Source organism: Esox lucius, chromosome 1 (assembly GCF_011004845.1).
Source record: "Esox lucius isolate fEsoLuc1 chromosome 1, fEsoLuc1.pri, whole genome shotgun sequence".
Classification (NCBI taxonomy): domain Eukaryota; kingdom Metazoa; phylum Chordata; class Actinopteri; order Esociformes; family Esocidae; genus Esox; species Esox lucius.
The window spans coordinates 37857525-37885349 of NC_047569.1; the positions used below are offsets into that span (position 1 = coordinate 37857525).

General features: G+C 47.7%; 3 protein-coding genes across 6 annotated transcripts; 1 reads left to right on the top strand and 2 right to left on the bottom strand.

The window, feature by feature from the left end:
- Positions 1-1920: 1920 nt before the first annotated feature.
- On the top strand, positions 1921-10296 carry fbxo46 (F-box protein 46). Of its 2 annotated transcripts, none has more exons than XM_010898665.5 (2): positions 1921-2293; positions 7344-10296. In XM_010898665.5, exon 2 carries the CDS (start codon positions 7460-7462, stop codon positions 9473-9475), a length of 2016 nt encoding a protein of 671 aa, XP_010896967.2. In that variant the 5' UTR covers positions 1921-2293; positions 7344-7459; the 3' UTR covers positions 9476-10296. The 2 variants fall into 2 exon arrangements, with proteins under 2 accessions (XP_010896967.2, XP_019906281.2); XM_020050722.3 differs by lacking the exon at positions 1921-2293 and adding an exon at positions 6368-6641.
- A 446-nt stretch (positions 10297-10742) lies between these two features.
- Positions 10743-20100, bottom strand: slc5a2 (solute carrier family 5 member 2). 3 transcript variants are annotated; one of them, XM_010898663.3, is made up of 15 exons: positions 19735-20100; positions 19451-19522; positions 18981-19085; positions 18812-18871; positions 18607-18711; positions 18261-18366; positions 18058-18138; positions 17154-17374; positions 16837-16972; positions 16513-16620; positions 16199-16349; positions 15930-16098; positions 14193-14408; positions 11210-11345; positions 10743-11019 (listed from the first exon to the last, which is right to left on the bottom strand). In XM_010898663.3, exons 1-15 carry the CDS (start codon positions 19867-19869, stop codon positions 10802-10804), a joined length of 2019 nt encoding a protein of 672 aa, XP_010896965.2. In that variant the 5' UTR covers positions 19870-20100; the 3' UTR covers positions 10743-10801. The 3 variants fall into 3 exon arrangements, with proteins under 3 accessions (XP_010896965.2, XP_019899737.2, XP_010896966.2); XM_020044178.2 differs by having other exon boundaries at positions 15918-16098; XM_010898664.3 differs by having other exon boundaries at positions 10743-11016; positions 19735-20099.
- A 684-nt stretch (positions 20101-20784) lies between these two features.
- On the bottom strand, positions 20785-27824 carry si:dkey-260j18.2 (uncharacterized protein LOC325231 homolog). Its single transcript, XM_034288782.1, has 6 exons — positions 27087-27824; positions 26699-26852; positions 25988-26066; positions 24389-24616; positions 22652-24174; positions 20785-21014 (listed from the first exon to the last, which is right to left on the bottom strand). Exons 2-5 carry the CDS (start codon positions 26850-26852, stop codon positions 22695-22697), a joined length of 1941 nt encoding a protein of 646 aa, XP_034144673.1. The 5' UTR covers positions 27087-27824; the 3' UTR covers positions 20785-21014; positions 22652-22694.
- Position 27825: the final 1 nt, after the last annotated feature.

Here is a 27825-nt window from a genome sequence, read left to right on the forward strand (position 1 = left end):
GAATCTACTAAAATTGTCTCCAGTATCAGCAATAGTAGACATTTTCTCTATTGACTAACAAACAAAACAGCCTCTGTTGGTTTAAAAGAGCAGCTTTTATACATCACAATCAGTATGTACCTTAAAATACTCCAATCAGTCACAGAATTGCTTTCTATGGCTATGAGGTGTGGGGTCCACTTACCAAGGAAGAATAAGTTCTGCATGCACGGTAAAGTCTACTGTGCAAAACCTTTAATAATCAATGCCCTCTAATTTATCAACATCCAAAAAGGGGCTGTTAAATCTCACACCCACTCAAAAGATGGTGATTTTCAGAATTTCCATAACAAAGCCCTCATCTACCCAGAGATTAATCTAAAGAGCTTCTTTATTTAAGAGCTGGTCTTGGATACTATTTTATACACTGGAAATACTCAATCCCTTAAATATGTACAGACTCAGTGAGCATTGGCTTACTATTTAGAGAGAAGAAAGGCTGCCCACAAAACGATGTGGAAACAGAGCCGCACTTTGTAACCTCCTGCCAAATATCTGATCACATTAGAGACACATTTTCCCCAAGATCACACATAACAACTCAAGAAAGGGGCTGAATTTGAAATAAATAAAACAAAAATTGATGTATTCCCATTCCGCTAATCATAATACCGCAATGTGCAATCAAAAGCAACATTATTTGTTACACAGGAGAAATGGCCATCACAGGGAGCACAAACAGAATTGTAAACTTATAATTTATTTTATTTTTTTATTATTCTTTAACTATTTACATGGTTAAAACAGTGCAGCTCAGTGGTCCTCAAACCACTCCTTGGACAGTTATTTCATAATTTGCTTGTAACCTTTAACTAGCTCAGCTGAATCAATTAGTCAAGGACATGATAATGAATATAAATGTTGATTCAGGTGTGTTAGCGCTGGGAATATCTAGTACATGGAATAGCTCAGGTCCCAGGGGAGCTTTGAGAACAACACTTGAAGTGCTTTATCATTTTGTGTATTGTTAACATTTTTGTGTAATGATCAACTTAATTGTCTACTTTTGTTAATGGTTATTTTTATTTAATCTTTCTTACTATCAACATGCTTTGGCAATTTAAAGAAAGTTTCCCATGATATTAAACATAGCCCTTAAATATTGTGTGACTTTGATTAACAAAATAATGCTTTAAATGTCACATTTTGTGGGGGAACCTCATTGCAGATATCCCTGCCTTTCAGCTGCACAGACTACCTTACACCTTCAACTCGATTGAGCAGTACTTGCATTTACCTCATTACACAAATATTAATTCCCACTTGCACATACATATACTTAATACTTGTAATTTTTAACATTTTCTGCCCTCCCCTATTTGCCTTCATTGCTCATTTAAAATTGCCATTTTGCACTGTATTTGCCTTCATAGCACATCTATACATTCCACTTGTAACATCCACTTAATACTTTTCCTGCCTTCTATTTGCACTTTTGGTCACTACATTTCTTTGTACTGTACTTGTACAATTCAATGACCATGAAGTTGAATCTAATCTAATTTTGGGATGTATGTGTAACATGTTGTTTTTATGTGCATAATCTATAAATTGCAACACTATCGTACCTCAAATAGCTAAGTAATTCTAAGTTTGAAAGTGAGTTATACTGATGTCATTGGTCACAAATAATAATAATAACATTTTTGGAGACTTTTTTTTTTGGCTTTTACCACCAGTGTCCAAATATCACAGACTGAATCTTTAACTTCTAATGGATTATGTGGTTGTCCTAACTAGATAAGGGAACAATTTCAAATTATTATAATGTGAATTTACAATAAGAAGAAAAAATAGGGAGGGGGCGGCGGCTTAGGGGGGGAGTGGGGCCATACGCCATATATGGGCACACCATCGACTCTGCATTGCTATTGGCTGTGGGCCTTGTGCAGCTGCCTGTCAACAAGATGGCCTTCCTCCCCACTGCTGTTCTGACTCCGATTATTTTGGTTGTTGAGAGCATACAGTAAAGAAAGGGTTGTGTAATATTTAAGCAACGCAGGCAGATGAAATAGGGAGAGTGTGAAACAAAACCAGGACCAGTATCAATATGTGTGCAATCAAAATATTGCCATTACATATTGGTATTAACATTACGGTTTAGATAATACTCTGCTGCCAGCTACGTGGACACGTAAAAGATAACCAAAGTCACCTGCACCCCCATCCTTACTACACAAGTCTGATTCCTCGGTCACTTCTTGAGAGGCTACCGGTACTGTCAGTGACAGGTCAAGAACTTGCGGATCTACAGGTAAGGTGACGAACCGAGAACAATTGCACTTTGTTAGCAAAGCTTAGTCAACTACATTGTACAGGTCGAAGCTAACTAAAGTTAGCTAGCTATAGATACCATTTGCTATTCAACAATATGGGTTCCATTGCCGTTTTGTTTGGCTAGCTACTAGCTTACGCTATTTCGACAACACGCATAACTGTACAGGATAGAAACCTGTAGCATGTAAGCTAGTTGTATTACTGTACGGTTAAATGGGCAGTGTGGTGCCTATCGCTTGGTTGTGTCAATGTTAGCCGTGATAATTTGAATTGCTTCTTGATAACTAAGTTGGTTATGATTTAACAAAACTACTTAACAATGGCTAAGATTTGTGTTTACTTCGGGCCTGCGCATCATCATCGTAACAACAGTTGCTAGCTATTAGCATACATGGTTAGCAGATAACGCAAGGAAGGTTTACTGTAGTTGTGTAAGTTGCGGAATATATTTCCCCTTTATCCATATATGATTGTAGTAAGTTAACGTGTATACTCCTTAACAACATGGTTCGCAATGTGCGGTGGTTAACTAACAAAATTATCTGCATTGGCTAGTTACCTATTAGCTACATTAGTTACTCTGGTTAGCTAGCTATCCCACTTAGCTCACTGGTGGTTAACAGTCGAGGTCGGGTACTGTCTTTCCTAGAAGTTAAACTGCCGTAGTTACCTAAACGAATGTCTGAAACGTCTCCGGTTTTTCCAGTCTGCATTTCAGTTTTCAAAAAATATGTATTTCCTATATTCTTAATTTGCTAATGTATCTGCTAATATTAGCTAGCTAATGTAGCCGGATTGCGCAATTACCTATTCTTGGTAATTTCCACTGACTGTGGTGGACATTTAATTGCGAGACAACTGAGTAAACATCCACGTTTGGGCATGTGAATAATTAGGCCTTGACCAAGCATGGCTAACGTTACCTGTAAACTTAATGACAATGTGTAAAGTACATCCTCATGGACATTTTCCCATTACAATTCTGAAGATGCTTTATACGGTGGCTTATAAACTAGTACAACCCGTGTCATCTGCAGTAACGTTTGTTTTTTTTTTGCTTGAAATGTAAGTTTGCTCCTTTAGCATTGACTGCCATTCACCATTAAAATGTATAGCCTACACTTATCTTACAAACGTGCCTATTGATTCAAAACATTATCTGCATTGCAGTTGCTAAAGTCGTTGTCGAACTTCGTACAGGATGAGCTGCACCTTTGTTATAGATGAGTTGGCATCTGTTATGCTTCTGACAACTTTTTGTTCTTTGGTCCTTTGAAATCGCTACAGAAACAAACCACCCTATTGATCGTTTGTAATGAAGTCCATGTCTGGTTGAGGGGGGTGCAACCTGGTTTATTGTTTTCAATATATTTTTTTCCACCCTGCTGATATACATAATTCCATTAAGGACTGTGTGTGGAAGCCTACTTAGGCCTTATGGCCACATCAATTGATTTACTTGCTCTGGTCAGCCTAGAAACCTCCTTAAGTAATCTGTCCATCAGTCTTGTTTTTGTATGGTTTATATTCAATATTAACAGATGTGTTAAACCCATAATACAGGGTTGAAGGCTGGGAATGGAAACCACCTGACCAAGAGCTATACTGTAGTTTTAAATGTTGTGCTGGCAATTTCCATAAAGGCATCGCAAACTGACTAAACTCTTAAATGGCCAGTGTCTGCCTTGCCGTCTCATGACAAAAGGCAATCCGGGTAAATTTTTCTTGGAATGGGTGGAATGAGCGATGCGGCGACTTCATTGTCCTCACAGACGGGCATCGTGAGCCTGCTGCTCCTGTATTGTCCCTGCAGCCGCAGCCAAGGAGAGAGCCTGCGGCCAGCGTCATTTATCACCTCCCCCGCATAGTCCACCAAGCTCAAAGCCCCTGAAAGGGATGCTGGGTGGGTGGGGGGGGGGGGGGGGGGGGGGGGGTGCTAGAGGTGAACAAGAGGCCTGTCTGAATGAGGTCAGGAGAGCATGGAGTCACAAGTGGCTTTTAAATTTGAACAGTACCTCCCCGTTTAGCAGTGTCTACTCAATTAAATTTTCTCTGCAATAGGGTTGGAACGGCGTCACGCTGAACGCTCCCTCGACTCGCCCGAGGCAGTGCCATAAATGGGTGCAATGTTTCCGAACGCTCCGCAGTGACACACCGTGTGTGCTGTGTTGCCTAGCCTGCCGCTGCTCTGTTGTTGCCCCCCCGCTTTGTGTTGGAGGTCTCGGCGACTGAGCAACGAGTGCGTTGGCGTGTGTAGTGCAGCGACAGGACCACCGGGGGCACTGCTGAGGGAGCCAATGGCTAAGCACTCTGGTCTGAGAAGGATTTGGAGGATTATGTAAAAAGCTTAAAAACGGCCTTAATTTACAGGCATTGTTTCAAATGAGAGAGAGAGAAATTGCTTTATCATTGCAGAGATTTTTTTATCAGTGGTCAGGGATTGTTGTCTGCATTGAGACAGGTTGTCAGCAACACCTGGCCACGTTTGGGACTCTGTAAATTGCTGTTATCACTCTGACTATATGTTTTCACCGAACACAACTAGTCCTCCATGTCTTTCATTTACTAGAATGAATGTCTTTAAACCAGGGATTCAAACTTCTCGACCAGAGACATGGCTCACCTGAATGGATTATTCGAGGGCCCGATGATTAGCAGAAAAGTCGACTGAGGTGTTTGCTTTCCAATATGGCTAGGGGTACCCTGGAGCGGTTTGAGGTTTCATGTCGCTGCAAAGTTCAGCTCTCGCTGCCGGTTTGAAGATGCTTTGAATGCTGGCCTGCCCATTAGACTGTCAATCATTAGTGTGCTGCCCGTGGTCGACCGTCACCATACTTATTTTACTACCACCTGTTCATCAGAAAGATTTCTTCCTAATTAAGTTACATGGAAAACCTGGGATTAGCAGCGAGACTATAATGACATGCAGGGCCTCAGCACTGGTCACAGCCACAGACTCTAGATGACTGGCAGTATGTCTCCATCTTCTGAAGCACTCGTTATGCTCTGAATAATAGATACTGGTCGATACAGAAGGAGTCTGACTGGGGCTTTTCAATCAGCCCCTCTCGCTGCTGCCACTCTGTGTGCTTCAGGAACTGTCAGTGTTCATCACCAAGACAGACACTTGTGCCATTGTTATTGGCAGAGTGTGGCGAAATGGCACGGGCATGCTGGTTAAATGGATTTCCCACAGGCCTCGGCCAAGGTAAAAACTCCTTTTAGATGGCGCCTGGCTGGCGATGTTATTATCACTACTCTGTCTAAAAATAGGTTAGGCCTTCCTAGTGCTGCCTCGCCTCCTGTCTGGCAGGTTGTCTTTGAAGCGTTGGGAGGGGAATCCATTTGCTGTTTTAATCCTCCTTTCATCCCCTCCATAGAGACGCGTTGAGGACACTACTGGGACAAAACGCATTCTAGCATGGATGTGCAACTGAATGTATTAATCATTAGTGTGGCCAACTTGATTGGCTGATCCGTGCTAAATGCGGGTCAATTTTGTCACTGGTGGTTAAGAATGTGTACTTTGCCAGTTGTGCTTGCAGGTGGTTACACAGATTTTGAGAAATATTTTTTTTACTTTTTAAAATCAAAAGCCCGCTTGTATGTCTCTCCTAGCGGTTAAAGCTCCTGAACAGACCACACAAGCCCTCTGGTGCCTTTCATCTCACCCTCCCTCGACATGGGTCTCCATACCCTCTGCTTTATGGACACACTGAACATTGATATTTTTACTAGCCCACATTATGATGATTTTTATTTAATCGACATGGAACAACTCACTCTCCTGTGCCTTTTTTATGGCCATTTGCATTGTTTTGTTCGCATTCTCATTTGATTTTCAATGTTACTATTGAGTTTAAAATGGTCTGCTGCTAAGGAAGCCGTTTGTTACCCACTTCCCCCTCCCACAGACACGTTGCCACAGTAACAGGTAATTTCTGTGCTTCTACATTTGTACTTAGCACATAATGTACTCTCGGTCGAAGAACAGAATCAGCGTGTCTCTGGACTGTAGAGCGCACACTCCAGCCCCTTGTTCTGAGAATGATTTAGGAAGCAAAACTGTAGCAGTACAAAATGCTTTTGTAATCTTATAAAAACCAAAATTGCTGTATGGAGGAAAAGTCAATGCTTCTTATACTCACTGATTGCAAAAATCTTCTAATCTATTCAATGGATGATTCACTACTGGGTGGGGATGACTATATAGCCTTAGGAAGCATTATAACCTGCAATGTAGGTGAACCCTGAACCATGGGGGTGGCGGCGGCATGAGTCCTATAGCAACAAGACTGTGTCTGCATCACCCAGCATTTTGTCAGGTAATACCGTGTTTCTACTGTCTGAATTATTTATTATAGCATACATTGGTCAATCGATGCTGGCTGAAAACATGTAAGCCAATAAACCGCACTGACGACATGCGTGTTAGAAGTTAGTAGATTGAGTTTCATTAGCCGATCCCTCTTGATGACACAATCGTGTGATCACAATCAGACCAGTCAGATCATCGTACTGGAAAAGCTGTGATGGCGCCTCTGTTAATCTCTATGGGTCCTTCCCTTGGTGCTTCTTTCATTTACCCCAGACACAGGGCCCCCGAAATGGAAGCCTTTTAATTCAATTCCAAGCCTTCAAGGCGAGAGAATTGATCTTACAGTGAGTGTATGTAATGACTAATACACTTTAGCTGTTGAGGCTCGGGGCATGAATCTTCCTGACACCCTTGTTCTTCGAGTTTGGTTTCTGAGCTGCCAGGAGGCTAGAAGCTGATTTGCCTGTCATTTACTGTGCTCCTTTCCTAATCTATGGCTAGTTGGGAATTTCTTTCTGCATTAAGTGAGTCTCCCACCCTTGATAAATCAGGGTTTCACTGAATCTGGTTTTCCGTACCTGAACGTAAGGAGCCAAATTCTCACTCACATTTCCTTCAACGTTACAGGTCCGGTCTCGTCCAGCTAGATGAGCTATAATCATGGTTGTTGTTGTGGCGCTGCTATAATTCCTCCTCCTCCTCCCTGCAGGTTGTATGTCCTCTCCCTGCGACGGTGTCCGCCGGCTGGGGCAGAGGGAATGAGAGGCCCGGCGCGCCGCAGCTGGCCAGCCTAGACGCCGCCGACATGCTCTCCTCCGTGCCGTGATGGACAGAGACACCTTCTCCCACATCCGGCTGTGGTGCCCGCGGCCCTTCGGCACCTACTCCCAGAACAAGCCCCGCGGCACGGGGGTCGGAGGCGCGGCGTCCCTCTGCAAGGCCGACGCCGCGGGGCGCACGCTGCTGGACGACGGGGGGGATGCGGAGGACCGGGCCGGCGGAGAGGATGCCGGCTCTGAGAACACGCCGCCGGAAGCCGAACCACCGACCCCGCCGGCACCTCCTCCCCCCACCCCTCCCCCCAGCGGCGGCACTCAGATGGAGGACGGCAGGGTGCTGCTGGACACCTGGTATGTCATCAAGCCTGGCAACACCAAGGAGAAGATCGCCTTCTTTGTGGCCCACCAGTTCAGCGGGGCAGGCCTGCCCCGACCCAGCGCCATGAAGGTCAAGGGGAACTGGGCCACGGACTGCACCAAGGCCAAGCGGCGGCGGCGCTGCTCCTCCTACGACCCGCCCGCCCGGGCCCAGGCCCACGTCGCCCCCGAACCCTCGCCGGCGGTGGTGCCCGCCCCGGAGGGCGGAGCGAGCGAGACGGACCTGCTGTCCGTGGCGGAGATGGTTGCCCTGGTGGAGCAGCGTACGGCTATGGCGCTGCAGGGCATGGTAGGGCAGACCGCCCCGCTGAACCCACAGCACACACTACTGCGGGGCACGCCCTCCGACCCCGTTGTGTTCCTGTCCGAGAGCCCCGGCGCCCCGCCCCCCCCCACGCACAGCGCCTCGGAGGAGGAGAGCGAGGAGGAGCAGCAGGAGTCGTGGCGTGTGGCCCAGGCGGTCGCTCATTTTGAATCCCAGCGGCAGCCCCTGGAGGACACAACGCTGAGGCCCACGGCGGGGCCGGACTCCTCCCAGAGGGAGCGGAGCGGGGACTCCCATGGCCGAGGGGAAGTGAGGATCGCATTCCGGGTGTCCAGCCTGGACCCTCGATCGCAGTCGGAGCCCGCGGGCCGGCCTCGCTGTATGTTCATGAGCTGCGGGGGAGGAGGGGGCCAGACGGGGGCGAGGTCCAAGGAGAAGATCACCTGTGACCTCTACCAGCTGGTCAGCCCTTCGTCACGAGACCCCAGCCTTCTGCTGGCTGGCTCCCCGAAGGCCGACCCCCATGGGGAGGGCCACGCGGATCGGCCCACCTCCAGCAGCCCCGACCCCAGCGCTGACCTCAGCGTTGGGGACAAGAAGCCCGCGGTCCGCGAGCGGGTGACTGGCTTCCACGTGGAGGTGGTGGTCACCGGGGCGGTGGACCAGTGTGTGTTCTACGGTAAGGACAGCACGGAGAACGTGCAGGAGGAGACGGTGTGTTTCGCCATGCCCGGCGGGACCAGCCCGGCCGACAGCTCCGAGGACCCGCCTCCCGGACAGCTGTTCTTTCTGCAGCCCCAGAGGGGCTCGGATGAGGGCACCGGCGGCAGCAGTGGAATGTGCTCCTTGGACTGCGTCAATAACAACGGCCCGGCGGGGGCCGCCGCCGACCGGCCAGACTCGCCGCTCGCCGGCGCGGAGGACCGCTCGGACCCGTCCCTGTGCCGCCTCTACCGACACGTCTCGCACGACTTCCTCGAGATCCGCTTCCAGATCCAGAGGCTGCTGGAGCCCCGCCAGTACATGCTGCTGCTGCCCGACCACATCATGGTGAACATCTTCAGCTACCTGCCCACGCGCTCGCTGGCCGCCCTCAAGTGCACCTGCTACGACTTCAAAGTCCTGATCGAGACCTACGGCGTGCGCGCCACCGATTCGCGGTGGAACCAGGACCCGCTGTACCGCGACGACCCCTGCAAGCAGTGCAAGCGGCAGTACGAGCGGGGTGACGTGTCGCTGTGCCGCTGGCACCCCAAACCTTACCACCACGACCTGCCTTACGGACGCTCCTACTGGATGTGCTGCCGGCGCACCGACAAGGACACGCCGGGGTGCCGTGTCGGTCTGCACGACAACAACTGGGTGCTGCAGCCCTGCGAACTGGTGCAGACCCGTGCCAAGAGGGAGGATGGGAGGTAAAGGTGCCCCTCCTCCCTCTGGGTCATGGTGCCCCTCCAATTTTCCCTCTTGGTCACCCCACCCCCCAGGGGGGGCTCACAAAAGACCCTTTTTCTCTGCCCACTGTCACCCTGTCCTGAGATCATAACAGTCGACTATCTGCCTACAGAGTGTGTTGGTCTTTGAATTGTGCTTCAAGATGGGGGGGGGGGGGGGGGGGTCCTGCTGGAGGCGTGGCTGCATGGGGCCCAATGCTCAACGTTTCTGCCTATTGCCGGTCAAATGACCCCCAGAAACGGCAGGCACTGACTGAAAGTTTAATGAACGAGACTCTGGTGTGCGTGTAGAGAGAAAGCTAGTTGATGTCACTTTGCAAAGGCCTGATGTCACTTTGTACCAATGTTTTGACTGCTTGTTGTCTTTATTTTGTGCGCAAGAGAATGTTTGCTGTTGTCCCGTGTTTTGGTTTTTTTGAGGACTGTGTTCTCCTGTCACCTCTTCCAGATGATTTTAATCCCTATTTTAATTTTTAGCCCCTCCTCCCCAATCCCCTCTTGAGTTCCATGTTCCCGTTAGTCAGCAGAGAATAGTCTTTGCCAAAGCCATCATTTGCTTCAGCGTGGGTGAAAATAAACATGGACCATAGAACTACACCAGCTACCAGCCTTAACCCCAACTGGTTCCAGCTCACACTCCCAAGAACCTGACACACAGAATAGAGAACTATGTTGACTCCTTTTGAATGGGTATGGGGAAACCGTAGTAGGTTTCAGTTGTACAAAGCTAATGGGAATATCTGCTCCTCAAATAAATACGTGATTGAAACCGGAATATGACCTGAACTCTTCATCTTGCATAATTATTTGTGTTAACTTGACAGGTTTCTATCTGCTCCTACAGTGTAATTGACAAAATGATGTTCCTACATCTGTTGACAAAAAAATTTGAAATCCATTTTTGTCTTCGTCCACATGACTCAAGTTGACATGTAAGACGTTAATTGCAATAGCCCAAAAGGGGAGACATGCATGTCCATGCCTAGTAAAGGGCTGTGGACTATTGAATATTATGAACTCCTGAATGCCGACTGGCTGATAACCGTGTTACATGTGGCTGCATACCCAAGGGTATGAGATTGCATCACTTTTAACAGCGGGGAATGAATGGAAGTCAAAGGGAATGAATCAGGGTCAATGGTGATTCAGCGGAGGTCTATAGGGAATGAATGGGGGTCAGTGGGGATAGAATGGGAGTTAATGGGGAATGAATGGGTGCCATGGTCGTCCTGGAAGGAAAGGACCCAGCCGTTTCCGCTTGCAGATATATTTTATTATAACCAATCCCCCGTTATGCATAGTAGCCCCATAGAAACACTGCCACCCCCATCATAACCAGAGCGTTAGCATCAACAACATGCTTCCAGAAAGGCTCCTCGCTGATGTCAGGCAGCTTTTTGGACGCCTCCGTGAACTCCTCCTCTGTGAGCTCCGGCACCGGGGTTCTGCTGACTCCGCAGAACCAGCCAAGGAGACGATAGATGCCAGGTTTGGGTTCTTCGGCGTCTGCTAACAAAGCAAAGACGTCAACGACAGAAATTCGGATTGACATTGTGGCTGATTTAGCAGTTGCAGGCCACTCCTAAACATCACTTCGCTTAATTAACTACTTGTTTCTGTAGATAAGAGAATTCACCCCAAGATGCAAGGGTTTTATGAGTTTAAATGTGCAGTGCTGGTGGGTGGTTGACAGTTATACCTTGGCTGTCTACAGACTTGTCTTGACTCTTCTCCTCTGCCTTCCTGCGTGCTATTCTCCCCTTCACTTCCTGCTTCCAATCAAGGTCATCCCTCTCTTCCTTGGAATGACGCAGGCTGAACACAAGTCTGTGGAGCTGGGAGGAGAGCGGTTACATTTTCAGTTGTCCCTGCATTAGACTAGGGATATGTTAACCAAATAATTTGATCAAATTGTTTTTTCATGTTTTTATGGAAACATTGACGCAGCCTCTCTGTCAAATAACAGTAAAAACTAATAGTTTACTTATAAAGCAGTCATTACGATTAAATAATTAGTACATTATATACAGTATCTCTCTATCAGGCCTTGGCTTGTGGGACTCCTGAGGCAGCTGACGGGTACCGGCAGGCCAAGCGGACTGCAGCCTGGGTGGTTGTGGAGGCAAAAACTCGGGCCTGGGAGCAGTTTGGTGAGGCCATGGAGAAGGACTATCGGCTGGCCTCGAAGAGATTCTGGCAAACCGTCCGGCGCCTCAGGAGAGGGAAACAGTGCCCTACCAACGCTGTTTACAGTAGAAGTGGGCAGCTGTTGACCTCAACTGGGGATGTCGTCGGGCGGTGGAAGGAGTACTTCGAGGATCTCCTCAATCCCGCCGTCACGTCTTCCATTGAGGAAGCAGACTCGTCCATCACCCGGGCTGAAGTCACAGAGGTAGTCAAGAAACTCCTCGGTGGCAAGGCACCAGGGGTGGATGAGATCCACCCGGAGTACCTCATGTCTCTGGATGTTGTGGGGCTGTCTTGGTTGACACGCCTGTGCCTCATCGCGTGGCGGTCGGGGACAGTGCCTCTGGTAATTTTTATGGACAGAATTTCTAGGCGCAGCCAGGGGCCGGAGGGTGTCAGGTTTGGGGACCACACGTTTTGGTCTCTGCTCTTTGTGGATGATGCTGTCGTGTTGGCCCCTTCAAACCAGGAACTTCAGCATGCACTGGGACGGTTTTCAGCCGATTGTGAAGCGGTGGGGACGAGAATCAGTACCTCCAAATCCGAGGCCATGGTCCTCAGTCGGAAAAGGGTGGCTTGCCCACTTCAGGTTGATGTAGAGTGCCTGCCTCAAGTGGAGGAGTTTAAGTATCTAGGGGTCTTGTTCACGAGTGAGGGAAGGATGGAACGGGAGATTGACAGACTGATCGGTGCAGCTTCTGCAGTAATGCGGGCAATATATTGGTCTGTCGTGGTGAAGAAAGAGCTGAGCCGCAAGGCGAAGCTCTCGATTTACTGGTCAATCTACGTTCCTGCTCTCACCTATGGTTATGAGCTTTGGGTCATGACCAAAAGGACAAGATCCCGGATACAGGCGGCCGAAATGAGCTTTCTCCGCAGGGTGGCTGGGCGATCCCTTAGAGAGGGTGAAAAGCTCGATCACCCGGGAGGAGCTCAGAGTAGTGCCGCTGCTCCTCCACATCGAGAGGGGGTCAGCTGAGATGGCTTGAGCATCTGTTTCGGATGCCTCCGGAACGCCTTCCTGGGAAGGTGTTCCGGGCCCGTCCCACCGGGAAGAGACCCCGGGGAAGACCTAGGACACGCTGTCTCTCGGCTGGCCTGGGAACGCCTCTGTGTCCCCCCGGAAGAGCTGGAGCAAGTGTCTAGGGAGAGGGAAGTCTGGGCATCTCTGCTTAGACTGCTGCCCCCGCAACCCAGCCCCGGATAAGCGGAAGAAAATGATGATGATGATGATCATCAGACCACAGGACATGGTTCCAGTAATCCATGTCCTTAGCTGACCCCCCCACCCCTTCAAGCCCTCCAGCAATGCTGGCAGCATTCATACATCTATTTCCCAAAGACAACCTCTGGATATGACACTGAGCACATGCACTCAACTTATTTGGTCGACCATGGCAAGGCCTTTTCTGAGTGGAACCTGTCCTGTCAAACCGCTGTATGGTCTTGGCCACCGTGCTGCAGCTCAGTTTCAGGGTCTTGGCAATCTTCTTACAGCCAAGGCCATCTTTATGTAAAGCAGCAATACTTTTTTTCAGATCCTCAGAGAGTTCTTTGCCATGAGGTGCCATGTTGAACTTCCAGTGACCAGTATGAAGGAGTGTGAGGGCGATGACACCACATCTAACACATCGGCTCCCCATTCACACCTCAGACCTTGTAATACTAATGAGTCACATGACACCGGGGAGGGCAAATGGCTAATTGGGCCCAATTTGGACATTTTCACTTAGGGGTGGTACTTTGCCAGCGGTTTAGACATTAATGGCTGTGTGTTGAGTTATTTTGAGGGGACAGCAAATGATACACTGATATACAAGCTGTACACTCACTACTTTACATTGTAGCAAAGTGTCATGTCTTCAGTGTTGTCACATGAAAAGATATACTCAAATATTTACAAAAATGTGAGTGGTGTATTCACTTTTGTGAATCACACATTGTACTGATATAAGTGAATTACAACAGGTCAATCAAATTAAATTAGTAGCTAAAAGGTTTGAACCGAGAGGGTTTGTGGACACGTCACTACTAATTGGGCTAGCAAGTGATGTGTGACTTGTATTGTAGCTCGCTGGCCAACCTGGCCAGTAATACATAAAATATGTAAATCTGTGACATCCAAATTCATATGTTAGGGTACATTACATTGCGCTTCTAAAGCATATATGTTACAAATTTGCACAAATATAACATTTTAAGGATATGGTTCAATTCAGGTTCAGAGCCAACCAGACTGAACAAGCCGAGTGAGAAAACGATCCGAAAGGTACCTGCTGCTGGACCTCTCCTTTCATGGTTTAAGGGTTTTACTGAAGTAAACAGACTCAAGGTTGCGGTGGAGCTAGCTCATCTGATTCACCTAATCCAGGGCGGAGAATGAGGACTGGTTGACGACGAGCTGATTCTGGTGTGCCAGTGCTTGGGTGTACAGGGTGGTTGGAGGCCCCGGGGAGAGGTTTGAAGACACCTAGTTTAAAACTACCAATACTCACATGCTTGTCTTCAATGGCCGGCGTGCAGTAGCTGACAAGCAGTGTCAGGACGGAGGTGCAGGCAAACAGGACTATGGCAAAGTATAGGTAGTGGACCCCACATACCAGCGTGGGGCAGTCGGTGGGGAACAGGCAGCTGCCGGAGCCAAACCAAAACTCTGGCACCATACGGCAAAGCCCCATAGCCAGGCCCCCCATCAGTCCCCAAAACGCCCCCTGGAAGAAAGCAACAGACTTTGCCAACTGCTACTTCACTATGCCCTTTATGGGCTCTGTGATCGTCTCACCTAGGTTTCAGATGAAGTTTCTGCTGACGGCTAAAGCATAAATACACTGACAAAGGGTATCTAGTAGTTCAGCATTTTAAATTATAAGGTATTTTAGATCAGAAGGTATTGCCATGATGTATAACCCCGTTTCCAAAAACATTGGGACGCTATGTAAAATGTAAATGAAAACAGAATACATGATGTCCAAATCTTTTAAACCCCATATTCAAAAGAAAATAGTACAAAGACAACATATCAAATGTTGGACCTGAGAAATTTTATTGTTTTTTGAAAAATATATACTAAACCTTATGTTTCTCAATGTAAAATTTGGGGATCTCATTGGTACAGAATATCATTGAAAGATTCAGAGAATCTGGAGAAATCTTTGTATGCCAGGGACAAGGCTGAAAACCAATATTGGACGGGCTCTCAGAAAGCACTGCATTAAAAACAGACACAATTCTGTAATGGAAATCACTGCATGGGCTCAGGAACCTTTCCGAAAACCATTATCTGTGAACACAGTATGTCGCTGCATTCAAATGCAAGTTAAAACTCTACCATGCAAAGAAGAAACCATATGTAAACAACATCCAGAACCGCCTTCTCTGGATCCAAGGTAATTTCCTGTGGTCTTATGAATCAAAATTTGGGAATCATGGACGCCGTATCCTCCAGACTAAAGACGAGAAGGACCATTTGGCTTGTTATCAGCGCAAAGTTCAAAATCCAGTGTCTGTGATGGTATGGGGGTGCATTAGGGCACACAGCATGGGTGACTTGCACATCTGTGAAGGTACCATTAATACTGAACAATCTATACAGGTTTTGGAGCAACATATTCTGCCATCCAGAAAACGTCTTCTTCAGGGAAGGCCTTGCATATTTCAGCAAGTCAATGCCAAACCACATTCTGCAAGTATTACAACAGCTTGGCTCTGTAGTAAAAGTCTGGGTGCTAAACTGGCCTGGCTGCAGTCCAGACCCATCACCCATTGAAAACATTTGGCACATTATGATACGAGAAATACGACAAAGGAGACCCCAAACTGTTTAGCAGCTGAAATCATATATCAAGCAAGAATGGAAATACATTTCACTTTCAGAACTACAGACTCCCAAACGCTTAGAGTATTGTAAAAAGAAGAGGTGATGCAAATCAGTGGTTAACATGCCCATGTCCCAACTTTTTTGAAACGTGTTGCTGGTATCAAATTTTAAATTTTATTTTTCCAAAAACAATATTATTCCTCAGATTCAACATTTGATACTTGTCTTTGTACTATTTTCAATTATATATAGGGAAAATGATTTGCACATCATTGCATTGTTTTCTTATTAGCATTTTACACAGCGTCCAAACTTTTTTGGAGATGTGGTTGTATTTTAATAAGGTATTATCATCATACAGTATTTTAGATCAAAATAAGGTAATATCATCATGCCCATTGACCTCTGACCTCACCGGCTCATTGACCCTCTTCACAAACACAGCCAGGAAGAAGACTGCGGCGATGGGCGGGGCCAGGTAGCATGTCACCGATTGGATGTAGTCAAACAGCTGACCGCTCTGGGACGCCTGTACCACAGGAATCCAACAGATACTGACGGCTACAATGACGAGGACCCACACTCTGCGCCGGAGACACAGCGGACCAAGTGGTTACTCACAAAGACCAACAGCTGAAACAAACCATGCTCTTCTGCGTAAACCAGGCGAAGAAAGGGCCAAACCTGCCCACGACCATGAGCTCGCTCTCTCTGGCCTGAGGCCTGAGGCGGGTCCAGATGTCCATGGTGAACAGAGTGCTGCTGCTGTTGAAGATGGAGGCCAGGGAGCTCATCAGGGCCGCCAGCATGACCGCCAACATCAGACCCCTCAGACCTGGACCGGAGCACGGGGGAACACGGGAACGCAGGGAAATCACGGAATCAAGGAGAAAAAGGAACGCTTGAGAAACAAGATCAGTGTTTGATGCCAATTGCGTGAGGTGTTCAACATCTGCACCACTTGTTTTCCTTTCAGAAACACTGTGACGTCTCTTTACCGTTGGGCATTATGGACACCACCAGTTTGGGGTAGGCAATGTTGGAGCAGCCGACGTCCGTTCCGCACACCTGTTGACACAGCTCCGGGACCACACAGCCCACCTCATCTGACAACAGCAGGACAACACGCCCTGTTACCGCAGAGCTCATGCCAGAGGAGTAGAAAAGAGATCATACGCGCACACCATCTGGCTAACAGGGTAACAAAGTGAATTGTATTTTGTCTTCCGCTGTGTGATAATTTTTTCCTCCTCTGCTGATCATCTTAAATAAACTCTCCATTCAGCTCTCTGTCTCGTTCCTATGATGGCTCATGAACTCACCGGGGAACAGAACGCGGCTGATCATTCCGGGGAACACCATGAGGAACATGGGAAGCAGTTTGAGGTATCCACACAGGATGCAGCCTGCCTTCACGTGGGTCAAACTTCGAGCTGCTAGGCAGCGCTGAACGATCACCTACACGGACAGGCACAAGACAACAGATCCAGCGCTGTTTCAAACCGCCCTACTCTCTGCACACACTTCCAGTCAGCAATTAAATCTGGTTCCCATTTTGAACAGATCCTCGTAGGATAGTGCACAGTGAAATAAACCCAGAATATATACATTCCAGGGGTGTTCCTATCGGATTATTTACCTGGTCGGAACACCAGTACCAGGCGCCAATGATGGCGATTCCGAAGAGGACTCCCGGCCAGGGAAGGTCCCCAGTCACAGGGTCTCTGAGTAGTTGGAAGGCGTCGTCTCGGGGGGTGTAGCACTCAGGCGAGATGTTGTAGCGGTCAGACTGGGAGTTAGAGGGAATTGCTGACCTGTACTTCTCCAGCAGAGCACTGTAGCCCCCCACCTCGAAGAAGGCTGAGGAGAGGAAGAGATGTCCCGGGGGGGGGACGACACACGGTAGATACATGGTGATAGGTCACGGTCTGTCTGAACTCGACCCAGATAGTAGCTGGGGTGGGAAGGGTTGAGATGTCTTAATTCAGTTTCATCACAGGTATCAGTTATGATAGCCTACATAATGTCATCTCAACATTATTGATATTTGATAGGATTTCATCTATACAACACTGGTATCAAATATGACATTACAGTGTCTATAAATCCTGCATGCTAAAAGAAAATACAGTTGTATCTAAAGGATATTTAGGAACAGGAAACCTTGTTCCTCGTTACTTTATCATGCATTGAAAAAACATGTTTTTGAATGTTTTCTACATTAAAATAAAATCCATGATTTTCGATGCGCTTTGGAAAGTAGGAGATCGCAGCCTGCCTTTGTCCTACGCGTCCTGACCAAGCCACCGTGGGGTTATTTCCCGCTCTGCAGCCAACCATTAAGTCACACCCGCGCGCACGAGGACACAACTTGACTGACGACCTCAGTTTTTGCCTGACAGTCGCCTAGGTAACGATGAAAGAAGGAAATCCCTGCCGATGAGCCCCCACCCAACCCCGGGCGGCACATATAGGCCAAAAAAACCAGTCTGAGTCAACAAGACGGAATGTGTGGCTCTAATGACCGGGATCTGTGAACTTACCAAAACCAGTAAGGACGAAGGCACCGGCGATTATTACGAACGTCTGGACCGTGTCTGTGTACATCAGAGCAGCTAGGCCCCCTGGTGGACAAAACGGATTGTTACACATGGTCATCTTGCCCCACGGGACCTTTCTTGAATCGCGGACGGTCTTTTCGTCCGCGTAACAAAAGTGTTTTGGTATTATTTGAACCAGATGTTACCGGTGACTGTGTACAGAGCTGTTATGGAGAGGAGTGCAATAACAGCCACATAGATGTTCCAGCCTAGGGCCTGCTGGATAAACACGGCCCCAGAAAACATGTCCACCTGGGGGAGAAAAATGAGGGAGGCCATCACTCACACTGGCCCATGGAGACGTTCACAACTCAAAAATGTTTATACTGTACTTCAAACATACACATTTAAGAAAAATAAACTCTAAAGTTCTTTAACTTTTGCAGAAATTGGTGCCTCTATGGCATTTAATTCTTGTTCATTACTGAAGACAATGTGTATGTGGGTCGTTTGTATGGCTAGCATGCAAATCCCTCAGTGTTCTACACTCACAGAGATCTTGGTGAAGATGTAGAGGAAGAGCGATATGACAGACAGGTACAGGCTGATCCTGGTGCCCCCGAACCTCTTCTTCAGGTACTGAGGCATTGTGATCACCTAGGCAATGGGAGACATAACACAGGTCCAAAGTTGCGTACATCTGGACAGTGATTTCCCTGGGATGCCACCTTGGCTGAGGTATACTGGTGTGACTCACCCCCGCCGTGAGGTAAACTGGGACAAACAGCCAGCCCAGCAGGAGCACGATGAACAAGGCCTGGCATGGATGGAGGAGGAAGACACTTACTACCAAGCATTGTCCGTGTTCTGTATACTCGAAACACTTTCAGATTATTGGAATTTCAAAGGGGGCAAATTCTACCCACATTCCACTCAAAACCCCCCACAGCAATTCCGCGTGCCGCTCCAGTGCCAGCAAGGCCGACAAAGTGTCCACTGCCAATATTACTGGCAAACAATGATGCGCCAACCTAGAGAAAGAGAGACAAACGGTTAACTAAAATCCTTCTTCTTTGAATTTTTTCCAATAACTGTACGTTTCTCTGGATTACAGTGCCCGCTAAATGACAAAAATGTACAGGAAAAGTGAATGAGGGGCAACGTTGCGTGGGATAATGACCCAAAAGGTTAGTTAAAATATTTAAATTAAATGATTGTGTGGTCAAGCATTTCGAGCAGCCTAAATCGCTACCACTTCTACGTGTACTGCTGCAGTGTATGGTTTTGAACCTGACCAACTGCCCTTTTGACTAGGACATAAAAATGCCAGAAAAATATGAACATACATCATTAAAACACTAGTTACTGACGGAGTCAAAGGTCAAGTTGTACTCACCGGCCACCATGTCATGGTCTGTCCAGCCAGGAAGTATCCCCCCACAGTGCCTCTGTTGGTCCTGAACATGGACTGGAACACAAAAGATCGGCTTCATTTAACCAGTGCCTCACTTCATGCATCGACAACCACGTTGCTGTTAATGTCAGTAAATGTTAAGGGACCAGATTTGAAGCAAAATATAACTTGTTGATTTTAAGAGTTCAGTTTAAAATGGTCATGAAAGCAATAAAATGTTGTGCAGAGAGAAACGTCACAGATGTTAAGTCGGGTGCCATACTAACCCAGATGCCCACTCCAATGACCAGAATGAAGTAGCAGATGATAACAGCGATGTCGGAAATGTTGTTAACGGTCACCTTCTGCGGAGCTGTCTCAGATGAGGGATTCTTCGCTCCAACAAAAATGGGATTCTCCATACTAACAAGATACCAACAGCCCTAAATATTGTCAAACCAAGTATTCAGTATAAGACTTGGAGCAAAGCAGAATGCTGCTACTAATCATTGAAGGCTCAACTTCTTATAAACCACGAGGGTGAAGAAGAGCAAAGAATGTTCAGTCTGGCTGGTCAGTAAGACCTTTGGTCACCAGAAAGAGGCTGATTCAGGAGTTTATTAATGACCATAATAATTAACAACTAGCCTCTTCAAGATGCAGTATGTTCTAGTAAAAAACGAGTTCTGTCCAACATGCCTTCATGTGTTGTCAATAGAACAAACGTTATGAATTGTGTTATATCAGTTACCTACCGTGATAAGAAATCAATTTCCTATGTGCCAGGTGTTTTATCTTTTGGTTTGTTGGGACCCCAAAATGTGCTTAAAATACAGAGAAAGACCAAATCCTCAGTTTGTGTCCTGATTAGCCCATTTGGGAGAACATGGTGCTTACAAAGCCAGAATTGTGGGTTTTATTCCCAAAGGGAGGCAGTAGGAAAATGTTTTCACTCACAACTAACTGTAAGTTGTTTCTGGATAAGAGTATATGCAAAACAACACAAAGGTGTCACATGTGCATTGAAATTCTTTTCACATTCACCTCTGGAATATCTTCTGGAATAGTTAGCAGGTAAACAAAATGCTAAAGTGACTATAACACTAGACATGTTTATCTAGTTATTTGTTATAATTTTCACCAATTGAAAAGGATATCTAAAAAAATGCAGATGTTATTGGTCAAAAGACCTATTAGGAAAATATCCGAATTTGACTGCCAGCATAAACACTGTGACAGAAAGACCAAAACATACTGACAAAAGGACCAGTAGACAAGGACAGTTTTTTTGTAGCCCAGAGAAGAGACTTGTAAAACAAGAATAATCCCCCAAAAAATATTTAGCAAATATTCCTTTAATCATGTGACAGCAGAACTGTCATCAAAACATCAATTTGCTGTTCAGTTCCAAAACATCCATCAGATTAACATTAGAGGATATGTTTCTCATATGGAGTTGGAGGGAACGGGGAGGGCTCCTGTGTTACTGTCAAAACCCAACATTCTCTCACACACACACACAAACACACACACACACACACACACACACACACACACACACACACACGATTAACAAAAATAAAAAAGTTTGTCTAAAAACAACATTTTTTTTCTTCAGTTTTCAGGTATTGGATGGATTTGCCTGGCCTTATATTTGTGTTAGTTATGTGTATTTGTTTAACAGATTGTTGTTTTCTGAAAAGTAAGTAAGGCAAAAATAAAAATGCAGTAATAAGAGGACAAGCTCCTGAACATATAACAGTAACCTCAGTTTAAAACAAACTAATCACAAACACCTCCGTTATTGGTGTAAAAGAAGGGTAAGCATCAATGTTTGTCTCGGTCAATTCTGGCGGTTCGGTTCTGTTAATCCGAGAGGAATCAAGTTTTTATTTCCTGATGCTTTTATTACTGCTCTGTATATTTGAAGATGGCATTCATTAAACAGAAAATACACTTTGCATGGCTTAACCCACTGCTGCGCAACCCTGTTTCAGGAGATCAATTGTCCGGCAGGTTCTCTCGCCATCACTTATGAAGACGAGCCCTTTTCACATGGCACTAGCTCCGTGTTAGCTTGTTAGTTTGTTGACCCTGGGCTAACTTTTAACCCTGGGCTAAGGATTCACACATATATTCCTAAGCCCTGGCCTGGGCGAGCAGACAAAACACGACACAATACTATTTTTCATAATATCGATTACAAACTACAAATGTTTTGTTCTCACTGACACACAATCTACGTTACTCTCCCAAGATTCATGTAATGACTTTTTAACAGCGGTTGTCGGTTTTTAACATCAAGATGCCCACCCTTGCTTTGGCAACTTTGTTAAAACTTTCCAAAGAAAGCAAAAACTGCGATGTGAAAATATGAACATGAGGCATACAATGCGACTATTGGACCTTCCTAGGGCTAGCTGGCCATGCTCTTGAGCAGGGTTAGCACCGATTTTTCAGGGATAGCCCAGAAACACGGTGACAAAATAACCAATGTGAAACAGTCAAGCACAAACCCATAGAACGTTTCTTATCCAATCACAAAACCTGCCCTTTCATTTAATTTGCATATGCTCTTGACGCACGCCGTTACCAACAGCTGCGTGCAGTGTGTATTTCTGTTTTGGTCCTTTAACTCTGCAAACGTTTCATTAGCCTATACCAGCTACATCTTATCGAAATAGTTATTGCAGCTAGCTTTGGACGTAAATCTAGGAAACATTTCGGAAGCATAAAGGTTGACTAGTCATATTCTCTGGCTCGTGCTGATATTTTCACATCGCCGTTTTTCTCTTTCTAGTTTTAACAAAGTTGTCAAAGCAAATACCGACCGGGTGGGCATCTTGATCCACCAATGTCACACAGTCGTTAACGGAATCGTGACATTAGCGTAACGTTATTCGCATGCCAGAGAGAACGTAACATTTATGGCTTGTCACAGACAGAATGTAAAACTGTCGTGTCGTATTTGCGATTAGCCCAGGCCTTAGGAATACAAGTGTGAATCCTTAGCCTATGGATTCAAACTTAGACCAGGATTAACAAACTCTTTGAGTGAATACAGGCTAAATTAACACAGGGCCACTCTTAGTGTGTGAGAGAGAGAGAGAGCAGAAAAATAATAGAAAAAAGTATTCCTTGTTGTGACATACGGTGGCTACATTCAGATGCGAGTCCCCCCCCCCCACATACACACACACACATACATTTTTGCTGGTTTCAGCACAGCTCATTAGTCCTGCTGTGGCTAGTTGTCAGGCTTCCGGTCCTCCCGGGCCAGTCTTAGTCTGGACAGGATGTGTTTCTTGGGGAACTTGAGAGTGGCGCAACCAAACTGGCTGACCCCCCCGGTGTCTCCGGGCAGCTTCTCCCGTCTCTGGACCCAGCTGCGCCAGCCGGGCTTCCAGCAGTACACGCTGTCATAGAACCGGGAGCCGTTCTCCCCGCCCAGCACGTATATCCGCCGCTTCCACCTGGCCACGCCGCCCGCGGCAATCCGCCTGGGCAGCCCAGGGAACACCACTGGGCTGGGGGCACGGTCGCTCCCCCCACCCCCCGCCCTCTCCGCCACCACCGCACCGGACACCTCTCGCTCGACCGCCGAGCCCCGGCCCTCCCGGAAGAACAGCACGCGCCCCGTGGCGTCCAGTGGCTCCAGGTGAGTGTAGTTGCCGTCTATGAACTTGGTGGCGTCCCTCATGTATCCGCCAATGGCGCAGACCCCGCCGCGCACTGCCACCCCGCCGGCCAGGCAGGTGGCGCCGGACTCCAGGCCCACGCGGCTCCACGAGTCATTCAGGGTGTTGTAGATGAGCACGCCAGCGTGCACCACCGCCCGGTTCTGCTCCAGCGTGGCACCGCCCAGCAGGTAGATGCGTCCGCGCAGCGCGGCACAGGCAAAAGACCGCAGTGGCAGTGGCAGGCGGGGCCCGGGGACCCACCGCAGGGAGACCAGGTCCAGGGTCTCGCAGGAGTCCAGCACGGCCGCTCGGTTGCAGCCGCCCAGCGCATACAGCAACTCCCCGCAGCCCAGGAGGCCCAGCATGGCCCGAGGCTGCGCCATCGGCGGCCGCTCCAGCCAGCGGTCCAGCACGGCGTCGTACTCGTGCACCTCAGTGGACACCGTGCCGCCGCGCAGGATGCCCCCCGCCACGAACAGCCTGCCGCCGACGGCCGTGCAGCCGGGACACAGAAGGGAGCCCAGGGCGGCCAGCTTCTCCCATTTCCCAGTGCGTGGGTCGAAGCAGTCCACCGTGAAGTCTCTGTCGCTCAGCGACTCGTCCTCCCGCGGCTTCAGGTCCACGCACACAATCTTCTTCTCAAACATGCCCTCCCTGGGCCTCAGGGGCCCCCCGGGGCTCTCCCCGGCTACCGCAGGGCCCAGCTCCTCGCTCAGCCGCTGGCTCTCCTCCAGGGACAGGAGGCCAGGGCGGAGGTGGTGGAGCAGGCCCGGCATGTGGCCGTAACGTTCCAGGGGCTGGTGCTCTGCCCAGCGGCGCGCCGCATCATACACCTCCGCCTCCGAATCCACGCCCAGGCGGTCCGAGCCCAGCAGGCTGCCCAGCGTGCCGGGGTCCAGCAGCAGAAAGTCTTTCTGGCGGGAGACGCGGGGGAAGTGCTGGGCCACCAGACGCAGGGAGGCCCTCAGGAGCAGCTGGTCATGGTGGGAGCGGGCCAGAGAATACATACCCAGGCAGTTGTCCACAGACAGGTGGTCAAACAGGAACCTACAGACACGGAGACAGTGAGGCCGGTTAGCTGGACAACACAGAGACAGTGAGGCCGGTTAGCTGGACAACACAGAGTCAGTGAGGCCGGTTAGCTGGACAACACAGAGTCAGTGAGGCCGGTTAACTGGACAATAACTGAAAGCTTTTAAAACTGACCAAAATCCTTAGTAGCAGTTACTCAACCACAGGTAGCAACACTGATGATGGTTACCTGGAGCACAGGTCCTGCAGGGGCATCACTTGAAGCCGATTGGCTGCCACAAACAGGTCCTCCGCCGTGTCCAGACAGAGCCCCGCCTCCCCGGTGTAGACGAACTGGATTACAGTCTCCATGACTGACGGCGTCACCTCCTCCAATCGGATTTCAGTGAGACGGGACTCTACCAGCGGGCTAGTGAACATGGCGCGGAAGTAGGGGCTGACTGCTGCCAAAAGGACCCTGGGGAGAGGCAGAAGCACAACACAACTTGCAGAATGTGTATACAGTATCTCACAAAAATGAGTACACCCCTCACATTTTTGCAAATATTTCATTATATCTTTTCATGTGACAACACTGAAGAAATGACACTTTGCTACAATGTAATGTAGTGTGTGCACAGCTTGTATAACAGTATACATTTGCTGTCCCCTCAAAATAACACAACACACAGCCATTAATGTCTAAACCGCTGGCAACATAAGTGAGTACACCCCTAAGTGAAAATGTCCAAATTGGGCCCAATTAGTCATTTTCCCTCCCCGGTGTCATGTGACTCGTTAGTGTTACAAGGTCTCAGGTGTGAATGGGGAGCAGATGTGTTAAATTTGGTGTTATCACTCTCACACTCCTTCATACTGGTCACTGGAAGTTCAACATGGCACCTCATGGCAAAGAACTCTCTGAGGATCTGAAAAAAATTATTGTTGCTCTACATAAAGATTGCCTAGTCTATAAGAAGATTGCCAAGACCCTGAAACTGAGCTGCAGCACGGTGGACAAGACCATACAGCGGTTTAACAGGACAGGTTCCACTCAGAACAGGCCTCGCCATGGTCGACCAAAGAAGTTGAGTGCAGTTGTCTTTGGGAAATAGACATGAGTGCTGCCAGCATTGCTGCAGAGGTTGAAGGGGTGGGGGGTCAGCCTGTCAGTGCTCAGACCAATGCACACTGCATCAAATTGGTCTGCATGCCTGTCGTCCAAGATGACCACTGCCTTGCTAACGAAGCTAAGGGTAAAGGTGATGTACTGGCCAAGCATGTCTCTAGACCTAAACACTCAAACGGAAGGTGGAGGAGCGCAAGGTCTCTAACATCCACAAGCTCTGTGCTGTCGTCATGGAAGGGAACTCCAGGGGCAACCTGCGAAGCTCTGGTGAACTCCATGCCCAAGAGGGTTAAGGCAGTGCTGGAAAATGATGGTGACTCTGGGCCCAATTTGGACATTTTCACTTAGGGGTGTACTCACTTCTGTTGCCAGCGGTTTAGACATTAATGGCTGGTGGTTGTGAGATTTTGAGGGGACAACAAATGTACACTGTTATACAAATCTGTACACTCACTACTTTACATTGTAGCAAAGTGTCATTTCTTCAGTGTTGCCACATGCAAAGATAATCTCACATTTGTGAGATACTGTACATCCTATGTTACATATTCCTCATGTTACATATTTCTTATATTACACACACATATATATTCCTGTGTAGAGCAATGTGGTGCACTGTTCTGGATGCCTGTAGTAAACTAGAGTTTTGGAGCAGCGTGCATGTCAGCAGTACAGAGAGCATGCCAATGAGCGTAACATAACATCTGTGGTTAACCCAACCTATGGCACATAAACCTCTTCCCTTCCACTATGAGGGTGACGTCACACAGCTGCTGGGCATCCAGGAGTTGCTTCAGTCCTGAGGGAGACAGGATGTCAACAGAGACATAGATTTAGATTCAGCACTCAAATAATTACCCATGGCAGCCATGGTTCCAGAAAACAGTTTGTGGAATTTTCTCAATGTAAAACAATGCGGTGTAACTGAATGTACAGAAATAAAAGGAGAATCCAAATCCTTGTCATGAATGGACAGATGTATTTGTCCACAGCTATGTCGTGGGGTTCGGTCTCACAGCAGACCCAACTGTCTTTATATGGGGCTCTGAAAATAAGGCATGAGGAGATGTATTCTCGCGCCTTCCTCAGGGTGCTCCACTTCCACAGATGTTTACGAGGGTTATCAAACTGTTTCACACAAGCAGTTATCCAAAGCCCGTTACAAGAGCATTACCATTGCACCAGAGAAACAATGACAGACGTTTATCTTTGTAGGGCTGGCAAGTAGCCTAGTGGTTAAGGCATCTGACCAGCAACCAAAAGGTCCTCAAGCCATAAAAAGTGTAAATGATCTGTTGTTCTGTCCAGGAGGAAGAAAGTTAACCCTAATTGCTCCCATCAGTTGCTCTGGATGATAAGGTCTACAAAGTGACCATGGCATTTTTCTGCTCCAACACTGAACAATGGGCAACCCACGCGCCCGGTTGGTACCTTGCGTGACGTAGTCCCCTAAAGGAGTGGTACTGTCGTCGGGGAAGTCTTCTTCCTCTGAGTCACTGTCCGAAAGGGGCTCTCCCCCACCACCATCCCCGTCCTGCCAGGGCTGTGGGCGCCAAGTGACTGTTCCTCCGCGGACGGCACTCATCTGGAATAAAGGTGGTCAAGAGTTGAGTGTTAGGACACCATGCCCGTGTTTCCTTTATTTTGGCCGTTACCTGCAAATAGACTTTAGTAATCCATCTTAGAGTAATTAGAGGGTCATCGTCAAGTTCAACCACAAATCCCTTTTTGAATCACAACCAACTCTAAGCTGCAGGCTGAATGAACAGTCTCGCACAGTTCTCGCTTTTGAGAAAATAACGATTTTTATTTACATTACCTTGATCAAAGAGAGACTACCCCACTTGGTGGGCCTGTCCCAGGCTCTGACTGTGGATGTCAACAGGAGCCAGGCACTTAAAGCTTCAGCTGTGGACCCGTTTGTCTGTTGTCATTTAAGAAGGGTAGCTGACCGTTGCCATCTGGGTGTCTCACCGTTCGATCCGCTCGGTACGCTTTGTTTGTCCGGGTGTGTAAGTACGGCCTCCGGTGAGGAGCGCAGCGCTGTTCATGGTTCTCAGAACCACCACGCAGACAGACTATGACAACAGACCGCCCGGCTAGCTAACTAGCTAGCAACTGCTGTATGCAGATCTCTAAAAGTATCTGCTAAAGCACTCCTTTCTTTCTTATCCGGGGAATTAGTCAATCGTGTCATACAATACAAGCATCTAAAACACATTACATATGTGGAAAAAGATAGAGGACAGATCCTAATAGACCAGCTTGACTGTCTATCGCACAATTCACTTGTCCCCCTGGTAGGAACCTGGTCCGAACCATAGGTCCGAACGGCATTACTGCACTGGTTCCGCTGGTCTCATTGGTTAGCCTTTGAACCGCTTTGAAGCTGTGTACGGATGTGACGCTGCATTTAATCGTGCTTATTATTTTATATTTAAAGGAAATGTCAGACATATTTTACGTGTACATTCCAAACACGAAATTTCTTTCAAATGATCGAAATATAAAACAAAATTGTTGATAATTCTTTCGGTTCCAGGAATACTATTGGTTAA

Coding starts and splice junctions, on each gene's coding strand:
- fbxo46 (XM_010898665.5), top strand. CDS start 7,460: ATGGACAGAGACACCTTCTCCCACATCCGGCTGTGGTGCCCGCGGCCC.
- slc5a2 (XM_020044178.2), bottom strand. CDS start 19,869: ATGGAGAATCCCATTTTTGTTGGAGCGAAGAATCCCTCATCTGAGACA. Junction 18,712..18,811: donor CAGTTTACCTCACGGCGGGG/GTGAGTCACACC, acceptor CCCATTGCCTAG/GTGATCACAATGCCTCAGTA. Junction 11,346..14,192: donor CGGCCATTGAAGACAAGCAT/GTGAGTATTGGT, acceptor CTCTCCTCCCAG/CTCCACAGACTTGTGTTCAG.
- si:dkey-260j18.2 (XM_034288782.1), bottom strand. CDS start 26,852: ATGAGTGCCGTCCGCGGAGGAACAGTCACTTGGCGCCCACAGCCCTGG. Junction 24,617..25,987: donor AAGAGGTTTATGTGCCATAG/GTTGGGTTAACC, acceptor GCCTCTCCCCAG/GGTCCTTTTGGCAGCAGTCA. Junction 24,175..24,388: donor CTGCAGGACCTGTGCTCCAG/GTAACCATCATC, acceptor CCGTGTCTGTAG/GTTCCTGTTTGACCACCTGT.